General features: G+C 39.1%; 1 protein-coding gene across 1 annotated transcript in view; it reads left to right on the top strand.

The window, feature by feature from the left end:
* Positions 1-7329, top strand: part of LOC308242503 (putative selection and upkeep of intraepithelial T-cells protein 1 homolog) — a gene marked incomplete at its 5' end in the record, with an annotated part of 29451 nt that extends 22122 nt beyond the window's left edge. Inside the window, 2 exons of the mRNA XM_080656964.1 lie at positions 3912-4034; positions 6499-7329. Coding sequence (XP_080513090.1) covers positions 3912-4034; positions 6499-6509 — 134 coding nt within the window. The 3' untranslated portion in view covers positions 6510-7329. The remainder of the gene's footprint in view (positions 1-3911; positions 4035-6498) is intronic.
* Between the last annotated feature and the right edge of the window lie 6440 nt (positions 7330-13769).

Below are 13769 nucleotides of genomic sequence, written 5' to 3'. Positions count from 1 at the left end.
AAAGAAAAGTACCTTGGATTTCATCTTTTCTTATGGCTGAGTAGTATTCCATCACATATATGTACCACATCTTCATTCAGTCATTTAAGTGACACATACTATTTGGAATACTTAACAAATAATATTCTCAACCTGAAAATCTCTATCTTTAAAGATACAGATTTCATGCCATCTCTTCTGAGAAGCTACATTCTGCTTCCACTTATTTCAACATACTTTTTAAAATAATATAAGTTGGATTGTTTTGTCATCCCACAAGTCTATTCTCCCAAAGATTATGAACTCCAAAAGGGCATTTGATGACTCCATAGGTCACAGAGCTTCATGACTTCTTCCCAAATGAAACAATCCTTGTGTGCTGAGCAAGTAAGAGAAGAGAGGACTGCATATGCACAGCTGCTGTGTGCTTTACATGCACTGACTATTTAGCCTTCACAAAATGTGAAGTGCATAGTAATCCCATTTTACAGATGAAGAAACTACATCTTGTGCTTTACCCAAAACACAGAATTCTCCAATTTTTTATTTGTTTTCAAAACATTTGATTTTTTTAAAAATATATTTTTGTTGATTTTGGGGAGGAAGGGAGAGGGAGAGAGAGGAGGAGACATCAATGATGAGAGAGAATCATTGATCTCTGCCTATGGTCCAGGTGTGTGCCCTGACTGGGATTCCAACTGTGACCTCCTGGTTCATAGGTAGATGCTCAGCCACTGAGTCATGCTGGCCAGGCCAAAACATTTGATTTTTTAATTGTAATGATTAAACTGATAAAATAAAATTTTATTATTGTAAATGTCAATTATAAATAAAGTGTTGACATTAAAACTTATTTATTTTTAGCATTATAAGCAATTTCATCGAAAATATTTCAAGCAAACCATTTTGTGTGATATAGTGTATTTTAAAATAACTTTCGTATATACTATCGCCCAAATGATGTAATTATGACATTTTGTTAGTTTATCATTCTTTGATATGCTATAGATGTTGGGAGATTTTATTAGAATATCCCAGCTACCTATGTAACAGTGAGAAGTGGAAAGTGGAGTGAGATTCAGGTATATTTCAAGCTCACTACTAGGGAGATTTGAAACTGATGGGGAAAAGGGTAAATAATTCTTGTAAAATACCACATTTGAAGTTGCAATTGAAAGTAACAAATGTGTGATGACACATTTCCTTCCCTGTTCCCTCAGAGTAGCAATAAAAAGAGCAAAAGTTATCTTATACTATATAGGTATCACCTCCAAGGGAATGCATTTTATGACACTGTTTTTAGAGAACAAAGGGAGATGGTAAAATGTTGCATAACCAAAATGAAGGTCAAAATCTTAAAGCACTCTGTTGATATAATACAGCAAGGTGTGAAGAGATTAAAAAAAAAATAGCCAAACAAAAACTGTTTGGTTAGCAAACATTGTAATCTGGATTTCTATTCCTTGGTGAAAAAAAAAAAAAAAAAAAAACCTTTGTAAAATATTAAGATCATGATATAATCAAGCTAAATCATAACCTTCTCACAGTTGCTTTTGTGTAATTGCTAATCTCTAGAATATAAAATATTCAGGGATTGTTACATTGGTATATGTGCAAAGTTTATTTTTATGAAACAGAAATACTCAAATCAGTTCACAAGATACATGCACAATAAATAATATTTAGAGTAAGAAAAAAAAAGTACCTGGAACACCTTATTAATGTTTAGCTCTATGGAGTTATAAACTATGGTTGTTGGAGATTTTAATTCTATGTTATTTAAGCCTCATACAAGATTATTATAATTATTGTTTTATATAGCACTAGAGGCCCGGTGCACAAAATTTGTGCACGGTGGGGGGGTGTCCCTCAGCCCAGCCTGCACCCTCTCCAATCTGGGACCCCTAAAGGGATGTCCGACTGCCCGTTTAGGACCGATCTCAACCGGCAGTTGGAAATCCCTCTCACAATCTGGGACTGCTGGCTCCTAACTACTCGCCTGCCTGACTGCCTGATTGCCCCTAACCACTTCTGCCTGCAAGCCTGTTCACCCCTAACCACTCCCCTGCCAGCCTGATCGATGCCTAACTGCTCCCCTGCCAGCCTGGTTGCCCCCAACTGCCCTCCTCTGCCGGCCTGGTCACCCACAACTGCCTTCCCCTGCTGACCTGGTCACCCACAACTGCCCTCCCCTGCAGGCCTTGTCCCTCTAAACTTCCCTCCCCTGCAGGCCTGGTTGCCCCCAACTGCCCTCCCCTGTAGGCCTGGTTCCCCCCAACAGTCCTCCCCTGCAGGCCTGGTCACCCCCAACTGCCTTCCCTTGCAGGCCTGGTCCCTCCCAACTGCCCTTCCCTGCTGGCCTGATCACCCACAACTGCCCTCCCCTGCCGGCCATCTTGTGGTGGCCATCTTGTGTCCACATGGAAGTGGCCATCTTTGACCACATGGGGGCAGCCATTTTGTGTGTTGGAGTGACAGTCAATTTGCATATTACTCTTTTATTAGATAGGATTATCTATATATATAAAAGCCAAGTGACCGGAATGACAGAACGAACAGAATGACCGAAACAACCGGTCACTATGATGTGCACTGCGGTGGCCAACCAGCCTGATCAGGGCCCTGATTGGCACCCCCAACCTCTCACGGCCCCTCCCCCCAGCTGACCCAGCACTGATCAGCACCTTCATCCTGATTGGGGGCAAGACTGGCTGGCCAACTGCCCATGGCCCCTCCTCTCAGCTGGCCCTGCCCCTGATTGGCCCCCCACCCTGGTTGGGGGTGAGACCCACTGGCCAACCACCTGTGCCCCCCCCCCCGCCTGATCAGCCCCCATTGGGGCAGGCCTGTCCAGGTGGACCCCACCTGTGCACAAATTTGTGCACCAGGCCTTTAGTTTATTTTTATTTATCCATATATTTACTTTTTTTTTTATTTTTATTCTTTCTTGCATGCCAGACTTTTTCAGATGTGCTATTTCTCATGTTACTTAAAAAAATATATTTTTTTTCTGGCCTGCAGATATTTTCTGGATTGTCTCTTTCAATTTTTGAAACATATATGGGTATTTTATAAGATTTTATCTCTTAATTGAAATATCTAAACTTGTTTCTGATTTCTGATGAATGTTGTCTTTATAGTTCTAATTCATTTAACAGATATTTAATAAGGGCCTACTATGTGCCAGGCACATTTCTAAATACTGGGGATTCAACAATGAACAAAAAACTAAAAGGCCTTGACCTTCCAGAGCTTACATTTTAGGGACCACATTTTACATTAATGAAATGAAAACTATCATCTCTAACTTCTGGCTAGTCCTCATCACAATTAAAGCATTTTACAGTCTTGAATTTCGTATCATGGCTCCTTTATTTTTGTTTGTCCATTTGTTACTTAAGTGGATTGAATTTGAGCTTCTTCAAATATCATGGTCATATCCAGTACACACTGCATATTCACATTTAGTTTTCCATCACCGAGCTGCAATTACAATTTTGTTTTATCCAAATGCTCAGAGGTTCAATTTATTATCTCTATGATGCTTCTAAAATATTTTGCCTCTGCAGATCCTAACCAAGTGTATGAAAACAAATGAGAGTGTGTTCTCAGTTACCTGTGGATAAGTAGACCCCTCCTGATGTGCACTCATGGCTCAGCCCAAATTCCATGCACCCTCTGGATCATTAAACTACCAACTCTTATCCTGTCATAATGCCTGGAGTTGCTATCCCAAATTAGGCCTAGGAAAACACACACACAAGTAAATGAGGGTTAGAAGGCAGATTTTCCTTTTTCAGTGCTCCTCCTTCCCTTGTTAAATGGGATATGTTTTCTTTATTTGTGCATATTTTCCAGTCTCTATTTGGTTTTGTTTAAAAAATATATATATATATATATTGTTGTTGTTTTTTTAATTTTCTCTTTTCTAGCCTCTGTTTTGGCTGGCCAAGCCCCATTTTATCATACTTGGATGTGTGATATGTCTTGGATCCTGGGTACACTGATGACATTTTTCGCCCTACTCATTTTTGGTCTCCTTTATACCCTGAAAGGTAAGTGAGATGGCGAGGGTGGGAGCTCTGATGATATTATCACCTATACCTCCACCTGAATTTCTTGTGTGGTTAACCTGCACTCTGAAACTTCTGTTATAGGGTCAAATAAGCTCTGAAAAAAATGGCATCTTGGGATATCCACATTTTTCTTCTCCATCAGCAAGCAGAATGGGGACATTTTAGCAATAACCTCCTGCCTTGCTAAATGCTCATCCCATTACATTACCAAATCCTCCTTCACTGATAGAACACATACGTGTGGGAATGGGGGCTTTACCATTTACATTAAAGACTGGGCAGCACCAGAGAAAGACCTCAGCCCAACCATGCCTAGCTGGTGACCAATTAATTGTTGAAAATTTGCTGCAGATTCACAAGGGAGGTTCCCTTTGACATTTCAATGGAATTCTTTCTTCAACTAAAACTTGTGATACGGTAATGAAGGCACATGTATAGGGAGGGGTGCCATACCATCCATATCATAAGCGATTCCCACGTAAAAATCAATAAAAGCAAACAGAAAGAGCAGATGTAATAGGCTAAGAGCCAGAGCAACCAATGCAGACTTATTTTTTTAAAAATATATTTTATTGATTTTTTACAGAGAGAAAGGAAGAAGGATAGATAGTCAGAAACATCGATGAGAGAGAAACATCGATCAGCTGCCTCTTGCACACCTCCTACTGGGGATGTGCCCGCAACCAAGTTACATGCCCTTGACCGGAATCGAACCCGGGACCTTTCAGTCCGCAGGCTGACGCTCTATCCACTGAGCCAAACTGGTTTTGGCGATGCAGACCTATTTTATACTTTTTTGAATGCTGTGGTTCCAAATCCCAATTAATTATTTAATCATTTTTCTTGTCTCAGACTAATAAATCAATGTAGTCCATTCAGAGACCTGGGGGTTATATAGTGAGAAAGAATAGAGACCATATCTACTAGTAAGCTGCATACTCTGCCCTTCCAGGCTGGTGAATAAAACTTCGAGAAAAATCCCACTGACCGCAACTTTTCTCATTTTGCTTAAGTTTGGTATTTAGTTCTAGAGGTTTTTTCTGCGACGTGGGTCTTAGATCCCTAAATTTTAGTCTTTTTTGTAAGCCTTTCTCCCCATTCTAGTATTGGAAATAGAAAAAGGTGAAGACATTTGGGAAGTTACAAAATCTGCATGCCTGCATCTTATTATTTACTATCCGTGTATTACACCAACAATATCCCAAGGGAAATGATAAACATAGACATGGCTGGGGAAATTGCCACTCCTTAGTATTAAAAACTTTCTCTAAAAAAGAGTTAAACTTCAATAATTGTAGATTGGCCCTACTGTTATTTAAATTTAAGGTAAGCCTCAGACCACAAACTAAAATGGCACCAAATAACTTAGATCTGTAAGCTCAACAAAGACTTTCCCTTTGACTTGACCACTCTACTGTGAAGGACGGCTCATACAAATAGGGCAAGCTATCAGAAAGGAAATTAGGACAAGGGCATGAAAGGTCAGAAAAATGTGTGTTTGCCCCAAGAGAGGTTTATATTTAGGCTCTGCTTCCTGCCAGAGATAATAATGAAGGCACAAGTACAGGGGGAGGTAGCATACCATCCAGACAATGAGCAATTTCTGTGTAAGAGTCCCATGCCAACAGAAAAGAGCAGAAGTAACAACATAAAAGCCAGAGAAGGACTGTACTCATCCTAACCCAGGCTCATTTTATTTCCTTCTTTCCACTGCTCAGGGCTTTCCCTTCTGTCTGAGAAAGAATCAGATAAATTCCAATTGGTCATAATTTGGTGGTGTCCAAATACCCGCTACTGCTCTAGGCCCTTGAATTTGGGGGTTTATTTTATGAAAGGGGCTAAAGTATGTGTCTTGTCCTGGTTTGTTTCTAAGTCAAGCAATTGCAAAGGTGTCAGGCTTCCTTTTCTTGAATTGCACTGCCAAAGGAATGAGTCATAGCTGCGATATTTGAGTTAACATTTCACTTCCAAACCATATCATTTAACTCCCTTAACAAATATATTCTAACTGTCCCAATGTGGATTTGAACTACATCTGTCTTAGGAGAGACTTCACTTCCTTATATATAAATTATATACTCCAGGTTTGTAGTAGGCAGTGCTCAAATTTTGTAACTTATGTGATATTTAAGCCAATATTTTTGCTTCTCTGTATGTATCTCTTCATCCACTCAAAGTTCTTGAATGACACATTAAAATGATTGTTGATACCGGTTTCTGCTATAGAATTTAACCCTACAAAGAATTACAATCAAATACATTCTTTTCTTTCTCCAATTTCATTCTGTCTGTAAAATGTAGATTTTGATCTTGATTTTCATTATCCTGTGAATGTCAGTGAGTACCATCATGGCCTCTGATGTGCACTCCTCCCCATATCTTAAGTTTAACTATACTTGAATCCATGTACCTTCAATAACAACAGTCACTGCTTCCCTAATAGATAATTCATAAGAATGGACATCTGACTACTCATCTGAAACACAGGACACGTGAGGACAATAGAACCAGTGATGAAAACTTTGAGGAAATGGCTTTTTGGACCAAGGACCTATACTTTTGTACAGAGCTAAATAATTACCAATGTGTGAGAGCAAAATAAAAAATTTCATAGATATTTTGTAGTCTTTCAGTATATTTATTACATATGTATTTTCTTTGCAAATTTACATGAGAAATTACCTACATCAAATGTGGTCACACCACAATTAAGATCTCAAGCAACAGAATATCTATATGTAGAAAAGTGATAAGCCAAGAAACAAATAAAGGTACCATAAGATCTAATATTTTCCTGTAATAATTCCAATGTACCATAATAAGCTATATAAATAAACCTAAATCTCTGATTTTTAAACTGAGACTAAAATTGGATAAAATTACAAAATAAAATATTTTTGATTCATGACATAGGCTGTGATGGTTATGTGTTAATTTTATGTGTTAACTTACAGAGAACATATTGACAGCTATCAAATGGGAGGGATATTGTAGAGCTGAGTGAAAAAGGTGAAGGGATTAAACAACAATAAAAAGAAACCAATTCATACAGTGATTACCAGAGGAAAAGGGGTGTGGGGGAAGAAAGAAAAGGATATAGGGGGAGTAAATGGTCATGGAAGGAGACTTGACTTATGGTGGTGAACACACAGTACAATATATAGATGATGTATTATAGAAATGTACACCTGAAATCTATATAATTTTATTAACCAATATAACTCCAATACATTAAATTTTTTAAAAAGAACTGTAAATAAACAAAATTTTATGCATCAACTTGTGTCTATGAGCATGTTATTGGAAGAGATTAGCATTTGAATCAGTAGACTGAGTAAAACAGATGGCTCTCACCAATATGGGCAGGCAACATCTAATCCAGTGAGGGCCCAAATAGAACAAAAAAGTGGAGAAAGAGCAAATTTGTTTTCCTTTTTGGGTTGGGTTGTCCATATTCTCCTTCCCTTGGATATCAGAGCTCCTGGTTCTCAGGCCATTAATCTTAAACTGGGGCTTATACCACTGGCTCCCCTGGTCCTCAGGCCTTCAGACTTGTGCTGAATTATACCACCAGCTTTCCTGGTTTTCTAGCTATAAAAATGGTAGATCAAGGGATTTCTTGTTCTTCAAGACCACATGCACCAATTTCTGTAATAAATTTTCTATCAGGTATATTTTTCTGGAGAACTCTGATTAATATGTACGCTTAAAACTTAATGGTAAAAGCAGTTTCAATGTAAAAGGATGGAGAAATAAATACCGAGAACATAATAGCTATATAACTAAATTAATACTAGTAATTATACAGAAAATGTAATTGCTGGTACATAATAATAATAGGTGTCAGTGTTTTAAATTTTAGTCATTCTGGTTGGCATGTAGTGCTATCTTATTGGAGTCTTAATTTGTATTTCTGTGATGACTACATATACAGTATAACCCAGTATAAAGCGTAGGGAAAAGCAATATATTTGACCATGATGCAATTGTCTATCTCAGTGCAAAATAATTCAAAGCAATTGTAAGTGTCTACATAAGACTTTGAGAGTGAACTGTTGTACCTTAATACAAAATATCAGAGAAGGAAAAGGTTGATGTGGACCTAACACCTCAAAGAAAGATTTTTTGAGAATGTGGAGTTTAAATTGGCCATTTAAGATAGTTAACTTTTGGGGCTTAGAAAAGAAGAGAAAATACAATAGGGGGACACTGAGTGAAGCTAAGTAAGAAATAGAGTTTTTGTAAGATTGGCTTGTTTTTAAGCAGTCTTGCTTCTCTCCTAAGTTCTTGGTAATTTGAAAAGGTCCACTGTGAGATCTGTATGGCTGGATCAGAAGTAGGAACACCCTAATAGATAGTTCACTGAATGACAGAGTTAAATAAATTGTGGAGTTTGAGGTGCTGGTTCAGTATATTTTGATAGGATTAACCTTAAAATAAGAAGAGACAAGGAAACTTGCTCCTCTCTCTCCCCCTCCCTCCACAAAGAAGAGGTCATGAGAGTACACAGTGAGATTATGGTTACCTACAAGCCAGGAAGAGGTACCTTACTACAAATTGATCTTGAACTTTTGGCTTCCAGAACTTTGAGGAAATAAATGTTGCTTATTTAAGTCACCTAGTCTATAGTGTTTTGTTATGGTACCCCAAGCTGACTGATGCATTTCCTCTATAAAACAAGAAGTAAACTGGGAAAAATATGTCATAAATCAACTTTTATCAGAACTCTGGAAACTAACCAAAAGCTTGCAATAACCATAGAAACAATCAGAAAAAAAATCTGAATTTAGATAAGAACAGTGAGCTTTGCAGTACTTTAAATTACCCTTTTATATTCTGCATCTCAGCTCAGTGATTACCTTGCAAATAACAGCCTGCATTCCCTTACTCATACTGGAAGAATGGACCTCATTAGCAAAGATATATACAGGGAGGAACCCACATGGATGAGCTAGATGCTCACGAAGATGGAGTGAAGCCAATATCTATTCTTATTGCTTCTGGCTACTTCAGGATTATTGCTTCTGACCTCGCTGAAGAGACTATATTGTAGAATCTAGGGCTCTTCATCACAGTGTTAACACATACATTTGGCATAGGAGTCAGAGGTTTGGGAGAATTCATGGGAAAGTAGAGCAATTACAGCTCTAACTGCACATTTCCCTTGTAACCCACTTAACCTGGAAACATAAAAGAAAGAGAATTCTGGAAAGTATATTTCAGCCTAGACAAGTTGAATCATTATAAAGCTATTGCAATGTCCTTAAACCAAAATTTTCATATCTGGCCGAAGCCGGTTTGGCTCAGTGGATAGAGCGTCGGCCTGTGGACTGAAGGGTCCCGGGTTCGATTCCGGTCGGGGGTGTGTGCCTTGGTTGTGGGCACATCCCCAGTGCAGGGTGTGCGGGAGGCAGCTGATCGATGTTTCTAACTCTCTATCCCTCTCCCTTCCTCTCTGTAAAAAAAAAAAAAAAAAAAAAAAAAAAAATTAATATCTGAGTAAGGACAAAATCATCTGAACATAAAATAAGAGAAAAAACAGACAATAGAAACAGACTTAACAGTCACATAGTCAATTAAAATAGTAAAATTAGCTGATAAGTTTTAACTAACTATAATTGATTTTGTTCTAGCATGTGAGGAAGAGTTACATAACATTACCATAGAAGTGGAATCTAAGAAAAATACTTGGGATTTCTAGAAGAATAAAACGTTATATTCGGAACTTAAAAAAAAAGCTCATCAGAAGAGTTTAGCAGCATAGTAGGCAGGGATTTGTGAACTGAGAGACTCTATAGTTGAATATATCCAAACTGAAGAACAAAAAGAAGAAAAAATAGAATATATAGAAAAAAGCATTGGGAGATAAGAGAAACAATGAAAATATCTAACATACATATAACTAGACACCCAAAATCAAAAGACCATAACGCAGAAGAAATATTTGAAGAAATAATGGTTGGAATTTTATTTTTAAATTCATGTATTAAATGAGGAATGTGAAACTCCAGCAGGGTAAATATAAATTTAACCATATCAAGCACATCATAAACAGACTATGAAAAACAAATTGAAGCAAAAATGTTTAAAGCAATCTAATAAAGATACATTGTCTTCACAGAAGCAATAATAAGACATCACTGATTTTTTCAACATATAATACAAAGGGTCTGAAACAATGAAATAACCTATTTGACACTTTGAAAGGAAATAAGTTCCAATTAGGATTTTGTTTAGGTGACAATAGCCTTAAAAATGTAGGTTAAATAAAGACAATTATATCACAATCTGAGAGAAGAGATTTTACTTTAATTTAAGAAGGTATTTACAAATACCGTGATCTCCTGGCTCTTGAATAAAATTAAAAACAAGGTTATACCTTTACCCTCATGTGAAAAGTACAGTCAGTGCCTGAATTTTTGTAAGCCAGTATTTCTGCTTCAAGTTTTCTAGTTTTTCAGAAAGCCTTATCTCCCTGATAATTTAATATGGGAGCTGAGAGCATCCCTTGGCTAAAATGCCACAGATTCCCACTATCCTATATAATAAAGAGGTAATATACAAATGGACCATCACTCCAACACACAAGATGGCTGCCCCCATGTGGACACAAGATGGCCACCACAAGATGGCCAGGAGGGGAGGGCAGTTGTGGACGATCAGGCCAGCAGGGTAGGGCAGTTGGGAGAAACCAGGCCTGCAAGGGAGGGCAATTGGGGGGACTGGGCTGGCAGGGGAGGGCAGGTAGGGTCAACCAGGCCTGCAGGGGAGGGCAGTTGGAGGGACCAGGCCAGCAGGGGAGGGCAGTAGGGATGACCAGGCTGGCAGGGGAAGGCAGTTAGGGGTGACTGGACCAGCAGGGGAGGGCAGTTGGGGGCGACGAGGCCTGTAGGGGAAGGCAGTTAGGGGAAATCGGGCTGACAGGGGAGAAGTTAGGAGTTGATCAGGCTGGCAGGGGGATGGTTAGGGGATGATCAGGCTCGCAGGCAGAAGCGGTTAGGAGCAATCAGGCAGGCAGGCAGGCAAGTGGTTGGGAGCCAGCAGTCCTGGATTGTGAGAGGGATGTCCGAGATTGGAGAGGGTACAGGCTGGGCTGAGGGACAGCCCCCCCCCCTGCACAAATTTTGTGCACTGGGCCTCTAGTATTTAATAAGATTCAGTAAATTTTCTTGAACAAATTCTCTTCAATTTGTAATGTAAAACTAACAATAAACTAAATTATGTACAGGTTACAGTTTGCTGTATATCTCTTTGTTTAAAGTATTAAATTATTTGCCAATTCAGCCAAATATTCAATAAATATTTGTTCTTATTTATTTACCAGACGCAACTATCTGGAATTTGGTGTGCAGTTTGTGTTTTTGTAGATATTATGTGTGTGCATGTATTTATAAGTATATACACTGAGTGGCCAGATTATTATGATCTCTGAATACATAATAATCTGGCCACTAAGTGTATTTGTATCTAAAATGGGTACCATAAGTATTCTAAACTTTTGCTGGAGATCAACCACCTATTTGCTCTGAGCTTTCTATCAGCCAGTGCAAAGGGGAAAACTGATCAGGTGCATGATTTATAGTATCTTTAATGTCAAATAAATGAGGTACTCAAGAGAAGTATACTGAGTGGCAGATTATTATGCGTTCAGAGATCATAATAATCTGGCCACTCAGTGTATTTCATATATCATTATTTTATTTTACTTCAAATTTATATGACTAAACTTGAGTTATTCTTTCTAAGATGTACTCATGTTTTAAAATTATCTTTTGCTGCAAACTGAATGTTTGTGTCCTCCTTCCCCCCAAATTCAACTGTTGAAACCAGATTCCAATGTAATGGTATTTGGAGGTGTGATTTTAGGGTGTGAATAGGTCATGACAGTGAAACCTTCATGAATAGTATCATGCCCTTATAAAAGAAGCTCCAGAGAGCTCCCTCAGCCATTCCATCATGTGAGGACACAGCAAAAAGACAGCTGTCCATAAACTGGAAAGTGGGCCCTCAGCAGACATTCAATTTATTGGATCCTTGATCTTGAACTTCCCAACCTCCAAATCTGGGAGAAATGAATTTCTGTTGTTTATAAGCCACCTAGTCTACAGCATTTTGTTAGAGCAGTCTGATTGGACTATGGCCGTGGTCAGCAAACTGCGGCTCATGAGCCACATGCGGCTCTTTGGCCCCTTGAGTGTGGCTCTTCCACAAAATACCACGGCCTGGGTGAGTCTATTTTGAAGAAGTGGCGTTAGAAGAAGTTTAAGTTAAAAAATTTGGCTCTCAAAAGAAATTTCAATCGTTGTACTGTTGATATTTGGCTCTGTTGACAAATGAGTTTGCTGACCACTGGACTATGGCATCTGCTTAATATATATTCATAGCATTCAAAGGAAATTTACTTATTTACTAAATTTTATTTCCACCTTGAAAAATAAGTGTTTTTGTTATTGGTGGGGAGAGGTCCTCCTCATTCTCACCTGTTGCTCATGGGAGTGGGCTACTTGCAGTACCCAAGAAAACGAATTTCCTGAGACTCGCGTGGGAGGATGAGATACTGCAGAAAGCTTTACTGCTGTGGAATCAAACCCCTGAGTTTCCAAGGTCCCATTTCCTCAGGCCCCTCAAGGAAGAAGTCCCATTTTGTCTTTAGCAGGTCTAAAATCAGAGCCAGTGTCCAGAGCTTCTGTTCCATGTTGGAGCAATCCAATCCAGCATCAAGCTAGCTTAGTTTGTGTTTCCAGTTGCAATCTATGAGTCAGTCCACTGCATGTGGGGTCCACAGGGCCACATGGCTATGAGGCAAATGCAACAAAATAGGAATAAGAGAGCCCCACAAGTCAAAAGCCAAGAGCCCCATAAGCCAAGAGAGATCCAAGAGCCAATAGTGCTTTTTTTTTTATTTGGGAGATTATGTATCCCCAAATTTTCATGGGCTTGCATTAGCTCCACCCACTCTGGTCAAAGATCTTTGTTCCCAGGTTTGATTGACAGAAAATACCAACTTCACTGTGCATGTGTCTACCTCCCCTTTGTTGGACCCCTCCCATCAGTGACCTGCAGGGGAATGGCCGGTGGTACCCTGGGAGTGTGAAATTACAGCTTCCTGGTGACGCTGCCCAGATGACATGCCTAAAAAGTCTGTCCTCCCTTTGATCTTTTCCTACCGTATTATTAATGACTAGAGGCCTGGGGCATGAATTTGTGCACTAGTAGGGTCCCTCGGCATAGCCTGCGGGGATCTAGATGAAACTGGCAGTCCAACGCCTCCTGCTGCTCCTGCCTGCTGCTCCTGCTCACCCCTGCCCCGCTGCGCCTGCCACCATCACCACCACTAGGTAGGCTCACTGCCACTCCGCTGCGGTCTCCAAGAGCACACTGACCACCATGAATACATCCTGCATTGAACGTCTTCCCCCTAGTGGTCAGTGCACATCATAGCGACCAGTCAACTGGTCGTTTGGTTGCTTAGGCTTTTATATATACAGACTAGCTAATTACAAGGATATCATTTTCTGTCTTGCTCTTGCTCTTTCTAATTTCATTCAGAACCACAACAAATGGAAATATAAAAATTTAATTCATTTTTTATGTTATAATAATTTTTGTTAATTGTTGACAATTATCTCTCTCAGTGGTTTTTACTAATTTATTTTCAAAGCAGGAATGTATGATGTTCCATTTCCACAAATAATCATCAAAATTTGATTCCTC

The sequence above is a fragment of the Plecotus auritus genome (assembly GCF_963455305.1).
Source record: "Plecotus auritus genome assembly, chromosome: 2".
Lineage (NCBI taxonomy): Eukaryota > Metazoa > Chordata > Mammalia > Chiroptera > Vespertilionidae > Plecotus > Plecotus auritus.
The sequence above is the reverse complement of the archived record's forward strand: the minus strand, read 5'-3'. Positions and strand labels throughout refer to the sequence as shown.